At 33.2% G+C, this 18,977-nt stretch overlaps 1 protein-coding gene across 1 annotated transcript in view; it reads left to right on the forward strand.

The window, feature by feature from the left end:
* The window catches only part of Col11a1 (collagen type XI alpha 1 chain), a 181,596-nt gene that overhangs the window by 59,316 nt on the left and 103,303 nt on the right, over positions 1 to 18,977 (forward strand). The window contains exons 6-20 of the mRNA XM_036190104.1: positions 644 to 760; positions 1,326 to 1,418; positions 2,860 to 3,114; positions 3,700 to 3,762; positions 5,018 to 5,059; positions 5,757 to 5,819; positions 7,404 to 7,478; positions 7,917 to 8,000; positions 10,553 to 10,609; positions 13,725 to 13,778; positions 16,761 to 16,814; positions 16,925 to 16,978; positions 17,140 to 17,193; positions 18,299 to 18,352; positions 18,464 to 18,508. Coding sequence (XP_036045997.1) covers positions 644 to 760; positions 1,326 to 1,418; positions 2,860 to 3,114; positions 3,700 to 3,762; positions 5,018 to 5,059; positions 5,757 to 5,819; positions 7,404 to 7,478; positions 7,917 to 8,000; positions 10,553 to 10,609; positions 13,725 to 13,778; positions 16,761 to 16,814; positions 16,925 to 16,978; positions 17,140 to 17,193; positions 18,299 to 18,352; positions 18,464 to 18,508 — 1,164 coding nt within the window. The remainder of the gene's footprint in view (positions 1 to 643; positions 761 to 1,325; positions 1,419 to 2,859; positions 3,115 to 3,699; positions 3,763 to 5,017; positions 5,060 to 5,756; positions 5,820 to 7,403; positions 7,479 to 7,916; positions 8,001 to 10,552; positions 10,610 to 13,724; positions 13,779 to 16,760; positions 16,815 to 16,924; positions 16,979 to 17,139; positions 17,194 to 18,298; positions 18,353 to 18,463; positions 18,509 to 18,977) is intronic.

The following is an 18,977-nucleotide window of genomic DNA, read 5'->3' on the forward strand; positions in this document are numbered from 1 at the left end:
AAAATGAGAGAATTGGGAATACATTTTAAGTCTCTATTTTCCAAATATAGACATATATATTTCATGCATTTTTCCAATTTTCTGTGATAGATATGAATATCCTCTCATTTTTTCATGAGACTGTTCTTCACGTTTTATTTTTCATCATATTACTTATTGAAAAAGCATGCTTATTGACACACTGTCCTTTTTATCAGATTTTCAGCGTGCTTGTGATTGAAGCGAGTGCCCATCGAGTGAGTGCTTGTCCACTTATCTGCAGCCCCAGAAAAATGACTATTTTTATAGGGAGACATTTCATAGCAGATTTTTACAAATCAAAATTAAAGTGGATAATTAACAACAATGTCCCAAACCATAAATCTTACCTGTGAATTAATATTTAATATTTAATAAAAGTTTGAATCGTTATTCAAAACTTTTATCTTTTCACAGCCCTAATCACTTTTTCTGTTCTTAGAAAGCTTGCTCAATAACTCTAATGTTATTAGATTCTATATACAATATAATAATATTTGTGTTTAATCCCAGATCTCCTTAACATTTACTCTGAGTAAAGGTTAAGCAGATGATCTCTACTCTCTGTTAATAATATTACTTGCAACTAACCAAATTGCCCGATATTTCTTCCTTTGTGACGTAGTATGCACCTGAGGATATAATCGAGTATGACTATGAGTATGGGGAAACAGACTATAAAGAGATTGAGAGTGTAACAGAGACACCCACTGTCACTGAAGAAACAGTAGCCCAAACAGAGGTAAAACCAACTGCCTGTTGTATGTGGTGTCTCGCTCTTTGTTATCCTTCAGACTCACCCCACACCCGTCATTCACTTCTCCAAATTAATAATGGCTTTCATTTGACAGAGGCTGCCTTGAGGATTGCTGACCATTTTTACGTTTGCTCATCCTCCCTTTTGTCTGTGCTCCTTGTTTTCTTTCTCACTACATGTTTTCCATTCCATCTTTCATGACATTTTACAGAAAAAGAAATCCAATTACACAAAGAAGAAGAGGACATTGGCCACTAACTCAAAGAAAAACTCTAAAAAGTTCACAACCCCCAAATCTGAAAAACATGCATCCAAGAAGAAGAAACGTTACCAAGCAACAGCCAAAGCCAAACTAGGGGTCCAGGTAGCCAGAAAAAGCAATCAAGATCTGTCCTAGATGAGATGGAAGATCTCTGATGAGTCTTAGTCTTAACCCAATTAGACCAATTCCAATTTGGCTAACACTCTAACTCAATTAAATCATGATTTTCACCTACTTGAGGTTACTTTACAAGTTTCCTAACCCTCTTTCTTCTGAATTTATCATCAGGCAAATATTGTGGATGATTTTCAAGACTACAACTATGGAACAGTGGAAACTTACCAGACACAGTCTCCTAGGCGCTTAGCAGGATCGAATGAGGTAATCCGCTTAGGCAGCAATACTCACAGTGTGGCTTTCAAAATATGTAATGTATTTTTATGGATTTCCTTGGAGAAGCATCCCAGTCACTGAGACCCTTGAGTTGTCATTCTTAGAGAAACAGAATCATTGGTTCATAATTACAAAACACTCTGCATTTACAGTTGATGTCATGTCAGGATTTGCATGATATTTTGCTTCATGCAAATTCCATAATCGTCAAACTGAATTGGCTGCTATCATTTTCCTTATTGCTCCTATAGCTGAGCAATCTTTTGTAACATTTTACAAAGAATATTCACGGCATGATCCTTCCAGGAGAAGAATCCTCTGGTGTGAGAATTGTATCAACAACTGATACAATTAGCTTTTTATTGCATGGTAACAATCATCATTCATTTTGATGACAGCAAGCATTTTATATTTTAATGCTATTTACATTTTAAAAAATTTACGATATTACATTCAGTAATATAGTTTAAACATTTGATTGTTTTCTATGAAATTGTTCCAAGAAGGTCTGATTAGGTCCTCTTAAATTTCCTGTTTAGGGTATGAATAGATTTTAACTTAGTCTCAGTCCTGTCTTATGAGATGCTACAACAGCTCAAGATGTTGACTTTCTTATCTAATTTCATTCTGGTCTTTTACTTCAGTGCTAAGAACATAATTGCAGCATAGGTGAGATGAAATTTCTTTGCAGAAGTATGTGTTCCATACTTAGGAGTAATATTTTATGATTATTGAACTTTTTATACTGAATACAGTAATGTTAGAGTAATGACAACATGTATTTCCATTTGCATAATTTTCTAAATTTTCTGTAGTGACATTTAGTCCATATTTCTGTACTATTTATATTCAGTTTGTCTTTGAGAACAACTTTTTATATGTGCATTATTTAATTTTAACTTGATTACAGTCATAGGGCATGATAACAACGGCATTTCCTTATAAGCACAACACTGACTACTTAATGTAAAGAATAATTTTCAGATATTGGTGCTAAAATATTTAACTGATTGAATATCGAATTACAAGATTTATTTTTGTAACCATTATGTTTTACTCTAAGATGTGAAAACTATGCAAATATTCAGCTATATGCTTAATTTATTTGTTCCGCTCTTATGCTATAAATTAATGCCTCAATGAGGAACAAGTTTTCTTAAATGAGAGTAAAAGCATATGTTGACTCCATGTGAATATTTGCAGTTGATGGGGAAAGGGGCTTTGAAAGCAATATTTCTTTGTACATAGCAGTGTATGTACAAGTATATTTCTTTCAGTGGTACTGAACAGCCTCTTTCTGGCTCTGGTCTTGCTTGAGTAATAAGCTCTCTTCCCGTCACATGCCATTAAGCTGTAGTTACAGATGCTTGCCTTGCTTTGCTAACAGTAAACTTCATGTTCTCCAATTCCCTGCAACTTAAATGAATAGCCAAATCCAGTTGAAGAAGGTTTTACTGAAGAATATCTAACTGGAGAGGATTATGATGTCCAGAGAAACATTTCTGAGGATATTCTATATGGAAACAAAGGAATAGACAGCAGGGACTCTGATCTGCTGGTAGATGGAGATTTAGGCGAATATGATTTTTATGAATACAAGGAATATGAAGAAAGGACTACAACGTCCCCTAATGAAGAATTTGGCCCAGGTGTCCCAGCAGAAACTGATTTCACAGAAACAAGCGTAAGTCAGCATGAGGCTCTGTGCCCTGCATGTGTCTCGGGGATGTTTCTGTGTTCATTCTCATGCGTTTTCAGATTTAAAATGAAGTTGAGTTCTTATGTCTAGGCATGCCTAGACAGCCATGATAAATTCTTCTAGTGGGAATTGGCAGCGACTGTGTCCTGGGCTGTTACTGTAGTCTTCATTTTAAAGTATTGTAAATTGAATTGTACCCCAAATTTCTCATCATTGATAAATATATAATTCTGTTGTTATTTTTCTGACTACTAGCTCTAATTTTTTATTTTGGACTGTTTTCAACATTTGATTTGGTGGAAGATCTTATGTCTTAGAGCACTTTTGAGGCTACAAATGTATTTAACTTTCTGCAACAATTTAAAGAAGCGATGGTTTGTTCTCACTTGAGCAGTGTTCATGTGCATTTGTCAGTATTGACATTCTTAATGTTTTTTTTGTAAAATGGTCACATTTTACAAGGTTGCTTCAAATGTATCTAGATGGTTAAATTAATTTTTGTTAAAAAAATTGAAAAACGATTCATCTACTAAAAGGTATTTTGATCATTTTTAATTTTCCACTTAATAGATAAATGGCCATGGTGCATATGGAGAGAAAGGACAGAAGGGGGAACCAGCTGTGGTTGAACCTGTAAGTGTGTTTAGTATGTTTAAAATGTTACTACAATTGTCTAATTTATGAACTACCATTACCTTGAGTCATTATGTATTTCCATGCATTTTCAATGAAAATATGTTCTAATTTAACACAAATAGGTGAGTGGGCAATGACTTTTCTGGAAAGCAAATTTTCAGTAAAATAAAAAAAAAAAAAACATACATTTATAGAGCTTTGGAATTTGAAGTGGCTGACATTTTTCAGGTCCAATTCTATTATTTTACAAATCTGAGTTTACATGTATTTTTCTCTAGTTTCAAATGTTTGGTGGTGGAAAGATAATAACTCTAGATCTTTTAACTTCAATCTATGATTATACTGTATAATTTATATAATTACTTTATTAGAAATGCATTATCTGACATAGATATTTTTTGTATCTGATCCAAAGTATGCTATACAATAATAAAACAAACTAGATAGATGTGGACTTGAGAGTGAAATTTATGGAGAGGGAGGTGGACAAGAGTGTTAAGCAGGGCAATGTTGAATGTGTCAGTATGTATGTTATTTTTGTTTAAAGTTACAAGACCAGAATATTCTCTAAAAAAAATCATTATGTTTACTGGTATGATTATGAGTTATATGTATATCACCCCAACTTATTGCTCTTTCTATTTGTATTCATTATCTGAACTCTCAAGATATTGATAGTGGATACATATTTTCTAGAAACAATTTTAAAAATCATAATTTTCATTAACCAGCAACTTGAGAAAAGCAATGCATAAGAAATGGAAGTTGTATGTTTAACTGTTCACTTAAGATACAGAGAAGTAAAGTTTTATGGAATTAAAGTCTTTAGGTATCATTTCCTTTCATTTATTCATGAATATAGCAAATATTTATGGAGCTTCTGTTTTGGGTTTTGTTTTAATTTTTTTTATTTGCTTTGTTAGGAATTGTCTAAGTGCTTGGGAAGAGGTTGGTCAGACATCTTTCCTACACTCTCTACAAAAGCACTTGGCAGATTCTTTCTCTAACATATTCTTTCTCCTTCTTAATGTTATTTCTCTGAATATTTGCCTCACTTTCAATTAGTTGATATGTTCTCTAATGGCAAGAATTATGTCTTCTATCATTTTAAATGATTTCATTTTCCTATATGAACATATTTTAAGGGGTTTATATAATATGAATTTAGAATTTACTTTAAAAATTGTAATATGTAGTGTGTTCTTATTGTCAGTAGAAAGGCTAAAGGTTATATGGCTTTTATTTGTTATAGGGGATGCTTGTTGAAGGACCACCTGGGCCAGCAGGACCAGCGGTATGTAAATGATTTGTAATCTTGATATTTAAAATTATTGAGTATAGGATTACTGACACACAGATGAATTGTTTATATTTTAGACTGATTTGATTTATAGAGGAAAACTGTCAGGTTTAGGAGCTGGTAGACTTGACCTATTTTTCATTTGTCTGTAAAAATGATACTACTCACAAAACTGAAAATAAATTTGAATTTTTTCTTTCTTTATGCATTATATTTGTGCACACGTGTATGTGCCTGTATAAGATATGAAATTAATGTCATATAAATATATGACATGGATGCTTTTAAGTGATGGCAAAAACAAAATGTTAAAATGCTGACCCGCTAAATGCTTGCTTGTTCCACTTCACAGCCCCATTTTTGAGGTCTAGTCTTATGAATAGCCATCTCTTCAGGAGGAGCTGGGGACCAGCCTCCACAACAGCAACTTTCATGGGCATGCTTCCTTCCTGTTTCCCTTGGCATCTGCCTCCACCCTGAGCTCAGCCTCATAGAGGAGTAGTTGTGCTGGATACAGAACCATTTCCTATATGTTGTGTTTTCACAGGAAGTTAAATAGGGCAGTTGTTTGCGAGTCAAGGGTATATTTATAAAATAGAAATGAAGCACCCTTTGATTTTTAGGGGAATGCCTTTACTTGAATACTAATGAGGCAGGAAGTTGCTTCTGATCCTGGTTTGTTTCTTTTCAGGGTCTGATGGGTCCTCCAGGTCAACAAGGCCCTTCTGGGCCCCCCGGTGACCCTGGTGATAGGGTAAGTGAAGAAGGGATGTCACTTTATGACTGTGCAGCACGTAGACTTAATTTAGTTTATTTTTCCGCTTAACATGCTACCTTTTTTTTTCTGTTGGCGGAGATGGTGAGAATTCTACAAATGCATGGTTGTACAGCATTCTACTTAACTTTTCAGACATGTATAAATGGGGATAAAGAATTTATTTAGGATTTATAAAGAGTTTATTTGCAACATGATTAGTAGGCCAATTTTGTTGTCAAGTCCCCTATGCACAGGAACATAGAGTAGACTTGTTTTTCAAACTTAAATTCAAGACATTCATTCTTGCTATTCCTGTAAATAATCATTTTTAATAACCTCATTTGCATAATTTTAGAAATTTAGTTTGATGGAAATGATTATTTGTTTGAATGTGTACGTGAACAATGTGTGCATTTATGTATCTGTAGTCACATGTTTGTGGGCACATGTGTATATGTTTGTGCTGTGTATGTGCCTGCATGCACATGCGTGTTAGTGAGTGTGGAGGGCAGGCAAATGTTGGTGTCAGGGATATTTCTCAATCTCTCTCCATCTTATATTTTTAACTAGTTTCTCTAGCCAGCTTGACCCAATGGATTCTATCTTTGCCTTCTCCAGCATTCTAGAATTACAGGCCAGTAACAGGCATTTGAGTGGGAGCTAGAGGTTTGAACTCAAATCCTTATGTTTGCTTGGCAAGCACCCAATGATGTATATCTTCCACAGTCCTCAGTATTGTTATTTATTTTTCAAATCACTTTCATTGAGAGTTTGGAATTGCATCCTTTATATATAGTTATTAGTTTCTAGAGTTTTATCCTTCTTTTACTAAATATGATTTGACTGTAAAAAATAAGTTTTCTTTTCCTGAAAACTGACACTTATGTACTTCACAAATATGTATTATCTACACACAAAAAATTTATATATTTATGTGTGTATATTTGATACTCTATAATCATGTATATCTATGTTGTAAACATACACAGCTTTCTACATATATGTGCGTGAATGCATATACACATTGAATATATTCTTTTTTTAGTATATTCTTAAACATAATTTTAAGACAAATTAGTAATGAAAAAAAATTAGTGTTAATCTTATGTTAACCTTAGTGATTATACTAATTAAAGTATCTATTTTGAAGATAATACATAACTTATATAGCTAGAAGATACACTTAAAATATCTATTTACATATTAAGTAGTTATTGCCTTATTATTTATTAAGTAATACTTAACCAAATTTTGTCTAATTAATTCCGTTTTCAACTGTAGGAACATCATTTTTCACTTTTTCTTCATAGTGATACTCCTGAGAATACATAGGAAGGCTTCATAGGCAATTTTAAGTTATAAATCAGCTTTGAACATAATTTTCACTGTATTTTGATCGTGCATTAGTAACCACTCATTACTTGAGTTCTTTGTAACTAGTACAATGAGAGCCAATGCTGTCTGTGTGTATTTACATAAAGGATATTAACCAATCCAGAATGGGCAGGTGCATTCTCAGCAATTTCAGATTCTCTGATATTATGTATTTCACTAATTGCCTTTGTTTATTTCCTTTCTTAGGGCCCCCCAGGACGTCCTGGCTTACCAGGGGCTGATGGTCTACCTGGTCCTCCTGGAACCATGCTGATGTTACCAGTACGTTTTAGAAAGTGTTTTATTAATATAACTTGATATCTTCTCATTATGTAACTAAAAAAAAACAAAACTGTAATTGAATCATTGAGTAGAAATATTCCTGAAATATGTGAATTTAGGAAATCAAGAGCCCTTGAATGTAGGGGCATTTTAGTGAATAGAATCTGAAAAATAGTTATCTATCTCTACATTGTGCATTTGTGTGTGTGTGTATATATGTGTGTGTGTGTGTGTGTGCATATGTGTGTGTGTATGTTTGTGTGTGTGTGCGTGTGTGTGTGCGTGTGTGTGTGTGTGTGCATATGTGTGTGTGTGTGTGTGTGTGTGTGATTATGAAGTGACTTTTGATGTTTGTAAATATTAATCTTTTTATTACCTTTTAATCTAATGGTTATGTTTGTCAAAGGCCAATTATGTGCTCGCATTATCTTTTCCTAGTTCCGCTATGGGGGTGATGGCTCCAAAGGACCAGCCGTCTCTGCACAGGAGGCTCAAGCACAGGCGATTCTTCAGCAGGCTCGGGTGAGAAAAGATGAACATGTGCTCACATGCTTGATTCTTTATCAAGTTGCGATGTGTAGGTCCATGGAAATGTGTTTCTAAACCTCACTTGGAATTTAAATGGAAAGATCTAAAAGTATATTAATCTTTTCAGTACTGATACTTACTAAGTTAATATTAAATAAATATGACCCTGTTTTGCCACATGTAACCTGACAATATCCCACCATGACATATAAAAACCCTGTTTTTTAATAGAATATTGAAAGATAAATATTTAGTATTCCTTCTCTTTCATATCCTGATTTTTCTCCGCTAAGGTGTGGGCTGATGATTATGGTAATAACTATGAAAACACAGTATGAAAGAAGTATAATTCTTTTTATTTTCAGTTAGCTTTATAGCAGCTAGGTTGTACATATAAAAATTATGACAATTGCCGGGCTGTGGTGGTGCACGCCTTTAGTCCCAGCACTTGGGAGGCAGGAGCAGGTGGATCTCTGGGAGTTTGAGACCAGCCTGGGCTACAGAGTGAGTTCCAGGAAATGTGCAAAGCTACACAGAGAAACCCTGTCTCAAAACAACAACAGCAACAAAATTTCAGACAATTAACAAGGAAGGAATCAGAAGTCATAAATGCCTTTGTTCATATTCTTCTAGTTATTATCAAGGAAGAAAGTATGTGTAGGATTTAGGGTTGTTATGGATATGATAACTTATCTGTATCATCTCTAATATAACTTTTTATTCACCATCATAATTTATGTATGTGTAAAATACTGAATATGTAAGTGAAAATATTAACTCATTTTCAATATTTATATCCTTAAGACTATTATTCATTGAAAAGATTATTATTTGATTATGTGATGTTGAATGATGAGAATATGTGTTAATTAGGTAAAGACATACTATATCTCTAAAGTATCTATAATAACTAATCATTTCTATATTTTCTTACAAATTACATTTTTTTTGAAAACTTCAGGCAATTATTTGAAGTTAAAATATTTTGAGGCTGCAGACTTTGATTAATCCTCTTTTTATTTTTTACTGATTAATAATTTCACTAAAGCACATGATGTGTTTTGATCAAGTCACCTCACAGTTACCTCCCTTTCAATTCCTCCACTAGCTCCACCACCATTATCTTCTCTTTATTTTATCTACCTATCTATCTATCTATCTATCTACTTATTTATCTATTTATTGTAAATCCATTGAGTTCATTTAGTGTTGACAGTATGTGAATATAAGCAAATTTCCTGAGCCTGGGCCACTTCCTTGAATAGAGCTGACAGTGGATGCCCTGAGATCCTCCTTACTCCATGATTTGAATTTGTCTGGCTTGATTTTGTGCAGGGCTTTAATACACTGCCATATTAACTCTCTGTTGATGTTTGGTTGTGTCCAGAAATCACTGCCTCATTGTATTCAACACAATCTTTCTGCCTTGGTCCCGGGTGAGAGGAGGTGTGCTATAGATCTCTCATTTACAGCCGAACACTCTTCAATCTCTCATTTTCTGCACACTGTCAAGTTGTGGGTTTGTGTGTCAATCACCTTCTACTGCAAAAGGAAGCTCCTCCAATGAGGGTTGACAGATTTACTTATGATCACTAATATTGTCACTATGGTATAATGAGGTCTTTACAGTCAGTTTATATAATTAGTCCTATTGTTTAAAAAGCAGGCAGCAAGCTTTTTAATTCCAATTTTTCAGATTTAATCTCAACAATTAAGAAATATATTGTCCAAATCCTCATGGTGAATTAATGGTGGAACATTGGAGATCTTACTGATTTTGTTTCACACACTATTATTTTATGATTTTTCATATTTTCCATCATAAGGTTATTTTGAAATGCACATTCATGTTTCACTCATTAATATCCAAAATAGTACACCAAACTAATTTAACATCTATCAGATATTTTTCTCTGTGCTTTGTGTTCCAGCTTTTTCAGTATCCTAAATTAACATTTTTATTATTTAGGCTAACAATAATGCATCCCATCAGTCTATTATGCCTATATATAACAAATAAATGCATTATGTAATATTAAATTCAAGATTCATTAAAAATATTTATTGCCATAAGACATTCTGTCCAATTCTACATTTTACTGCCTGTCTTTAATCATCTTGACTTTTCCTAAAACACTACTAGAATGATTTAACTTAAAATACCACTAATTGTTGACCTCAATAAATATCTTCAGCAAAGATTATGCCTGCACAACAAAGATGAATGCTCTAATTTTTTATAGTGTGCTTTATAGTAGGGATTTATTAGATATTCTCTTATTTCCCTGAAATCTATTTTGATTATTTTAAATGATTAAATTTTGGCAGTATAGTGTGTAAAACTGGGTAACAGTTTGAGCCATGGCTGGTAATTACACAGGATGTTCTTTCTACTTGCATTTGTCCATTGACTATACTTTTCCTAGCATGTAGTTCTTATACCTTTGTGAGTTAAGTACTTCATAGGATATCATGTCCAAATGACTCATGTATTACCATATACTACTAGGCAACTGTTTCTGAACTTGATGTATTTTGTCTTTTAGATTGCTTTGAGAGGCCCACCTGGCCCCATGGGTCTGACTGGAAGGCCAGGTCCTGTGGTAGGTTACATAAAAATCTATTTTAAAAATGTCCTATTAATATGCTTCCCTCACCATCTTTCAGATTCCATTCATACCTCAGGCTAGCAAGCCTATTACACATGACTGATGTTGACTCTTTTCAAAAGAGTTTCCAGTTTAATTTTTAATAATTCCAATCAGAAGGTTTTTTGAAAGCTCTCATCAAATTAGAGAGAATTAAACATATAGTAAAGTCACATATCTGTTAATCAAATTGTATTTATAATTTATTTTCTTTCTATTTAATTATTTAAAAAGAAACTTTACATTAAATTCTTGAAATTTAATTATATATTAGAGTTTTCACTGAAGTGAATTTGTAATCGTTGATAATTATTATACAAGTTTTTATAGTTCATTTATTTTTATTGAAAATAACTTTTCATACAATATACTTGATTACAGTTTCACTTCCTTAACTCCTCCCAAATTTTTTCTTTTTCTTTTATTTTTATTATTTAAGACAAATTTTAAATTGAAATATTCCTCCCTTTTCCTAAGTTGGAAAAAAAGAAATCAAAGTATCTTTTTACAGATGATAAGATAATATACACAAGTGATACTAAAACATCCATCAGAAATCTCCTACAGCAGGTAAATACATTCAACACAGTAGCTGGAATGAAAATTAAACTCACACAAATTAGTAGCTCTCCCATTCACAAGTAACAAATGGACTGAGAAAGAATTAAACAAAACAATAACCTTAAATAATATAAAATATCTTAAGGTAAGTAACCAAAGCAAGTAAAAGATGTGTCTGTAAAACCTTCAAGTCTTTGAAGAAAGAAATTAAAGGAGATACCAAAAGATAGCAAGATTTCTTATGCTCATGTATTGGTAGGATTAACATAGGAAAAATGGCCATTGAAACAGACAGATTGATCAACGGAATTGAATTGAAGACCCAGACATAATCCACAAATCTATGAACACCTGATTTTTGATAAAGAGGCCAGAAATTTACCTAGGAAAAAAGACAGCATAGCATATTCAATATATATTCTTCTAATTACAATTACATTAGGATATGAGTATGCTGGTTAGTTGTATTTAAAAATTTTATGCATACATTTGTTACAATCCATCTTGATGTTTCAAGACTGCAACCTCAGGTATTCAAGAGGCCATGCTAAGTAGATTGTATGTTCTAAAGCAAGGCAAGACCAGCTTTTCCTATGTAGGGAGATCTTGTCTCAAAATGAAAGAATTTAGGGGCCTGGGGGGATGGTTCAGTGGTTAAGAGTGTTTGCTGTTCTTCCAGAATTTCTCAGTTTTGTTCCCAGAGCATGTTGGGTTGGACCAAAGGCTCTACTGCTATTGTTGGGGATCTGACTACTGCTTATGACCTCCAGGTGTACCTGCTCACATGAGTGTATATTCACATGCAGACACACATATATAGAGATTAAAGAAAAGTAAAATAAAAATGTAAGAAATGAAAGTGTTAGCAAGAGCTGGAGATATTGTTTGGAGCTGCTGCTTTTTCAGCATGTATAAGGCCCTGTGTTTAATCTCTGTACTGTAAAGACTATAAATAAATAATAAATATATTGATATATTAAAATAAAAATGAAAGTGTTTTGTTTTCTATGAATTTATAATTCCTTCAACTCAATCTTAAATTTGCATACTATTTATATTTGATATATACTCCTGTGGGAAATGTTCATATTACATATTCAATAGACCTTCAATTATATACACTATCAAACAGATTATCAAATGTTCATCATTTATTCTTACTGTTCTGCTTTTCAAAACACAAGAAATAAAAATACAGTAAGTCACTTAACAATGAAATAAATTTTATTTGCCTGTTAATGACATAAAAGTATATACACATTGGGGAAATGTAACATTTTACAAAATTTGAGATAGAAAGGAAGGTAGAAATGATATTCCTGTTCATTTCTTCCCATCAGTTATGTGATAATTTTGGTTAGGTGTAAGAGAATGTAACTATAATCTTTTGAGCAAGTAATGCACATGTACAGAGGATATAACACATACAATTAATTAAAAATAAACTGACCACTCTATAATTGTATTCAGTTTAATGATTAATAATATAATTTAATACAGAATCTTCCATTTTTAACATAAAATCAGTTGCAATTATTCTTTATTAGAAGCTTGGAAGTAATCTTTATAATTTAAAAATACATTTGACTTGATGTCTCAGCTTTCCTGGGAGGCAGAATAGGAGTTACTTTACTTTGAAACCAGTAGGAGGCTCTAGAAATCTACTTTCATATTTAGCATATTTTCACTCATTGTTTTATTTTGTGGTAACTCAGTTTAATAGAATGTATACTGATTCAAATAAATCAGAACACTTGTAAACACATGAAGTAAGCTATTACAGCCATATTAATTTTTGATATTCTAAAGCTTTTAGAGAGTATGGATGACCTAGTATATATTCTTAAATTCCACAAATCCTTTATAAAGCAATTTATTTTTCCCCTCCAGTTAAGCTACCAGGCCTTCATTGTTCTGTTTAAATTATATTACATTTGTAAACTTTATTTGCTATAATGATTCATTCTCGTGGGGAAAAAAATCAAAACAATGGGAGGGAAATGCACTGACATTATTTCACAATAATTATTGCAACAGCAGTAGCATCTTTCTGAAGTACTTTACTACTATTAAATGCAGCACCTGGAGAAATATATGTCTATAAAAGAGTCAATTTTTCAAAATCCTTACTGTGTGAATGAACTCAGTGTTCACCTGACTCTGAAACACACTGCCATAATCCTACTTCACAGTTCAATAGTTACTCAGACGTTGTTTATCAGGCAGTGTTTGTTATGGTAAAAACTTTAAAGAAAATTTCAGTGTGTGATTTAAAAGTTAGCTTCTGTTCATGTATGAGTGAAATACAGTGCTTTATTTGCAGTTTATACTTTGGTAGGCACTTGATATGCCTAAAAACGCCACACTAGCACAGGACTTGAACAGCTCATTGCATTAGTAAGATCAAACTGATTCAGCAAATATATATATTTTATTTCGAGAGAAAGTGCTAAATTAAAGAGTTTAGATGACAAATTAATTGGTTTTTCTGTTTTACTTTTCTCTTCAGGGGGGTCCTGGTTCTGCTGGAGCCAAAGGTGAGAGTGGGGACCCAGGTCCTCAGGTAAGAAACAATAATTTTCTCTCTTCACTTATTTTTTTTTATTGTCTATAGTTAGGTGGTAGAACAACTGAAATGTTAAGAGTAAAGAATGCATTTACATTACCTTTAGGCTCAAAACATGGTTTTAACTGAAAAAAAAAATTCGAGTAGACTGTTGGTTTCCATTAGTTGGCTCATTAAACCACATTTAAATTGTGGACCTAGCAGGTTTGAACGTAGATGGCTTTTACATGATGATATTGGTCAGAGAAGCAATTGCAGCTGTGGTACACTGTTCTCTCCTCCTTCTGGAGCTGGGGCTTCACAGACAGTAAACTTAGTGTGTTGTCTCAAGAACATTGCTTAGCACACTCAATGTAAGCTAATGTCAGACCTTTGTGTATTAGATAATAAGTAGATAAAGATGTTATATTGTCAGTATATTTGTGAGAGAAACAGGGAAACAGAAACAACTTCAAAACAGACTCATTTTTAAAGTGAAAATACTGCATGATAAACTGAATAAATACAGATTTACACTGGCTGTAGTTGTTCTCATTCCTTTATCCTTCCATTCTTTTTCTTCTTTCTTCATGGTTTTGTAATCATAGTTTCAATATACCTAATAATGTATGTCTATGTCAGCTTTATACATGTATATCTTTTGGTTATATTCATCCACCATTATCTTCTCTTTACTCTTTGCAAATGATACCATATTCCTAACTAGAATTAGATTTATTTAAAAATGATATGGAGTAATAGAATCATACTCATTATATACTTTTGTAACTATAATTAAGATAAAATAGTCTATAAATCCAATTTTCTCGTAAAGTCTTTTTTATAATGTTTTGTTATTTCTTTAAGAATATCTAATGAGGTATTTGAATCATATTTACTCTCAGCTCTTCTTCCTAATGTGTCTCATGCCCACTCTTACCTTGGTGTCCTCCCCAACCTGGTGTCCTCTTTTTATTCATTTCTTTTTCTGTTTTCTTTTGAATAAACCATTTTCTCTGGTTTGTGTTTCTCATACACCTATAGGTATGGGGCCATCCCCTGGAACATGGTTGAGATACTAGGAACTTTTAAAGAAAACTGTATCTACCTTCCCACAAAGTCCTCAATTAAGAGTGATAGTCACTCCATCCTAGAACATTGAGTGCTTGATCATGTGCAGACAACACAGGGGCTGTGAATTTGGGAGTGCAACATTCTTACCATGTCCAAAAGACACCAAACAATTTCTTAATGTTGCCCCTTTGCACTTAGAACCTTATTTAACGCACAAATACCTGGCATCCACTGATCTGTTCTTTATCATGGAATTTTGTACATTTTCCAGAAAAAAAGATACTAAATAAAATTACACCATATACCATCATCTATTACTGGATCTTTTGATACAGGAAAATGTTTTCAGATTCATGATACTTGAGTGCATCAATACTACATTCATTTTCTTGTTGATAAATATTCCATTGTATAGAAGCTATAACTTCTTGTGCGAAAATCTAAAGAGAACTGATAACAATATTTAACTAGCTCAAGATGTGGTAGCCTTACTTTGAATGTTTAATTAACATTGCTGTAAAGGCATGCACTACCACCACCTGGCATCTGAGTTTGAGGCCAGCCTGGTCTACTGAGTCAGTTCCAGGAGAGCCAAGGTTACACAGAGAAACCTTGTCTGTAAAAACAAAACAAAACGAAAAAAACAAAAACCAACCAAACAAACAAAAAACATTGCTGTAAAAAAGATGGAAAACACTGACTGACTCATTGGGAATTTCAGGAAAATATTAACATACACCACATAAAAATCTTGGAAGTTTATTGTTTCACAGAATTTGGGAAGCAATATGTGTACTCATCTGTTTACAGAATTGATGAACTCAAAATTGTTCTATGATGATGTTTTAGGATATACAGTCTGTCTTGATTCTCTAAGTCCAAAGAGTTAGTAGATATCAAAAAAGCATATTTTTTCATTAAAGACTGTCTGTATTGCACAGCTGGATAGATGGCTCGGCAGTTAAGAGTATTGCTTTCTGAAGTCCCAGGTTTGGTTCCCAGCACCCACATGGCTGCTAACAACCACTTGTAACTCCAGTTCTGGAGCACTTGATGCCCTCATCTGAAGTCCATAGGCTTATGCATATGCATGGTGCACCTGCATTCATCCAGGCACCTACTCATAGAATAAAATTAGTTAATTAAGAAAACAAAATTGAGCAGCAGTATGTTGGTATTCATTCTCTTCCATTCTGGCTTGATTCCTGATAGACTATTCTCCAACAGTTTTTGTTTTTAGTTATGCTCTTTGATTTCCAACTATTAGACAATCTCATTCTTACATTTCCAGAACAAACCATTTGCAAGTCCATGTTTCCAGTTAGAAAATGATCCTCCCTGACATTGGGGATGCTTGAAGAGTCATGCACCAGGCAAAGTTGCACAAGGATATACTTGAAACAGATATATTTGAAAACTTTAACAGATAATAATATTATAGGAGATTTCACTGTTCCTCAGAGGTGATTAAATCCAGTGTAATAAGTGGATTGAGAAATGAATCACCTGGGAGAGGACATTTAAGTAATGAAAAGAAAGCTGTTTGGAAAGGAGTAGAATAAGAACAAAATGATGGTGTTTATGGAGCCCAGTGACTGCCATGTAGAATCTATCTTTCTGAGAATTAAATGAGTAATTGATTATAAAGGTTTAAAAGTATATCATTACATTTCTTTTGTTTGAATGCATTCACATCCACATAAAATATTATGCAGTGTAGTTATATAGTTTTTTTCTTTTTTAATATGAAAAGCCACTTAAGAAAATTGCTTTTCTGACTTCTGCTTTGTCAGAATTTTTACACTGAAAGGGTTTCCTGTGTTGAAATAATTACAGAAGAACACATAGTATACCTGTTTCTAAAACCATCTCTTTTGACTTTACTGATCAAGATTTCTGCAATATGATGCAAATGTTTTCCTATAGGGCCCTCGAGGTGTCCAAGGTCCACCTGGTCCAACAGGAAAACCTGGAAAGAGGGTATGGTATTTTTCCTTGTTTATTTTGAGTCTTAACTTCAGCTATGGGTTAGTCTTTGTACTTAGTGTTAGTAGACTCCCTTTGCTTAACCTTATTTTGGGTATTTTCAGGGCCGTCCAGGTGCAGATGGAGGACGAGGGATGCCAGGAGAACCTGGGTCTAAGGTCAGAACTTTATAATTCTGTATTCAGTTCGTGTATGCCACTTTATCCTCGACAATATCACATTTTAATATAAAATTTCTTGATATGAAGTAATCTTGACATTAAATTAGAGTCCTGATCCACAATGAGAATATAATGGTAATCTGATTGTAATTTTATAGGGAGACAGAGGATTTGATGGACTTCCAGGTCTGCCGGGTGACAAAGGTCATAGGGTAAGAAACATTTACTGGCTTTCATCCCAGGTGTAATAGGAATCTTAGGAGCTTAGGTAGTATTAGCATACTTTTGGAAATCAGGAGAAGTAATAACAGAAATATTGGTGACTACATTTGGTAAATTTTTATATCTGATAAATATTGAGGAAATGTAGATGCAACTTTGCACATGGTACCAATATGTTTTTTTCACTATCTGCAGGATATTCAAATATTCCTTATGTGCAAACAAATAGAAGTAGAATTTCTCTGCTCAAGATGTGATAAAGATCACATTTATAGAACAGTTGGAGAATTTTATTTCTTGAGCATTGCCACATTATTTACATCTTATCTGTCAAAGTAACTCAAATGAGGATGCTTGTAGGCATCCTGGCAATATTGTTTCTTTGTGATGCACACTTCAAAGCAAGAGCTTCTTAGTTGTAAGGCTAAGGAAATCAATGTGCTAAATAGTAACAACTCAGTAGGTTCTTTTTCTTTAAAGTGGGAAATTAGGGATACAGTGTTGTTGTTTTTTAAATAAGATTGGTTATTTGTATGTTTCTTCACCAGAATGAAGAACAAACCTAGGACTGTATTTAGGTAAATTAGAGAATGAAAAAGAAAATTTAATCTATAGTCCCTAACAAAATAACTGACATATGCCATATGCCTAACACATACTAAGATGTACAATTGTGTTTTGTGAAAGAAATCGAAAATCCCTTTATGTCTTCCTGAGTTGTGCTCATTTAATGTGAAGTATTACAAAAATACAAAAAGTTTTTAACAACCAAATGCACCTATTCTTAAGACAATCATTAAACAAAATAGTTTTCTCAATGATTCACTTCAATAACTGTCTGAAAATATTTTACCCATGTTTTCTTCAAATCACTTTTATTAAAACTCGAGGAAACATTTTTCTAGCATATTAATTTATAAAGCTGGTTAGAGTTTAAAATTTTACCTATCTGGACACTATTCTAAGAAAGGTAAAGGCATCATAAGTTTTCCTGGGTAAGTGTCCTGTTTGTTTTACCTGGTTGTGTTGACGATGTTATATACTCGTAGACAATCATCTTCTTCTACATTTATCCTGTTTATGTTTACTCCTTAGGGGGAAAGAGGCCCACAAGGTCCTCCCGGCCTCCCTGGAGATGATGGAATGAGGGTATAGTAAGATTTTCCTGCTTGTTTCCTGTTTCCAATGAAAACACAAATGACAAAGTCCTTCTGCAATGACAACTCTCTAATAGTACCCCCTCCGCTTTGTGAATGACAGGGAGAAGATGGAGAGATCGGGCCCAGGGGTCTTCCAGGTGAAGCTGTAAGCAATTATTTTCTTTATTTTTAAATAACAGTCTCTTCTTTGAGGAATAGTGGTTGGTATTACTTATTTGGGCAATGCTAACCTGAGTAAATATTGTCTTTTACACAAATTCGCCAAGTAATTTTCATATTAAAAAGTGACATGTATAGAGCTGTCCTTTTGTTGTAAAGAAAATCTTTGTAATTTGAGAAAAAGAAATGTGGAAATTAACAATTTCTGGGTCATAAACCTTATTATTTAGTTTTTATTGCAGATAAATAATTTATCTTCAAATATTACCAGTAACTTCAGAATTCATTTTTTGTGTGTCAGTTAACCTTGTCAAAAGAAAGATGCTGAGATGTCACATACGAGGCATAAAGATTATATGACTTTTCTCCAATGAATGTTGATAATAAGGAAGCTCAGCTGGGACATGAACTCAAAGCCAGACAAGAAAAAAACAAAACAAAACACACTTGAAAAC

This window comes from Onychomys torridus, chromosome 6 (genome assembly GCF_903995425.1).
Source record: "Onychomys torridus chromosome 6, mOncTor1.1, whole genome shotgun sequence".
In the NCBI taxonomy this organism is placed as follows: Eukaryota; Metazoa; Chordata; class Mammalia; order Rodentia; family Cricetidae; genus Onychomys; species Onychomys torridus.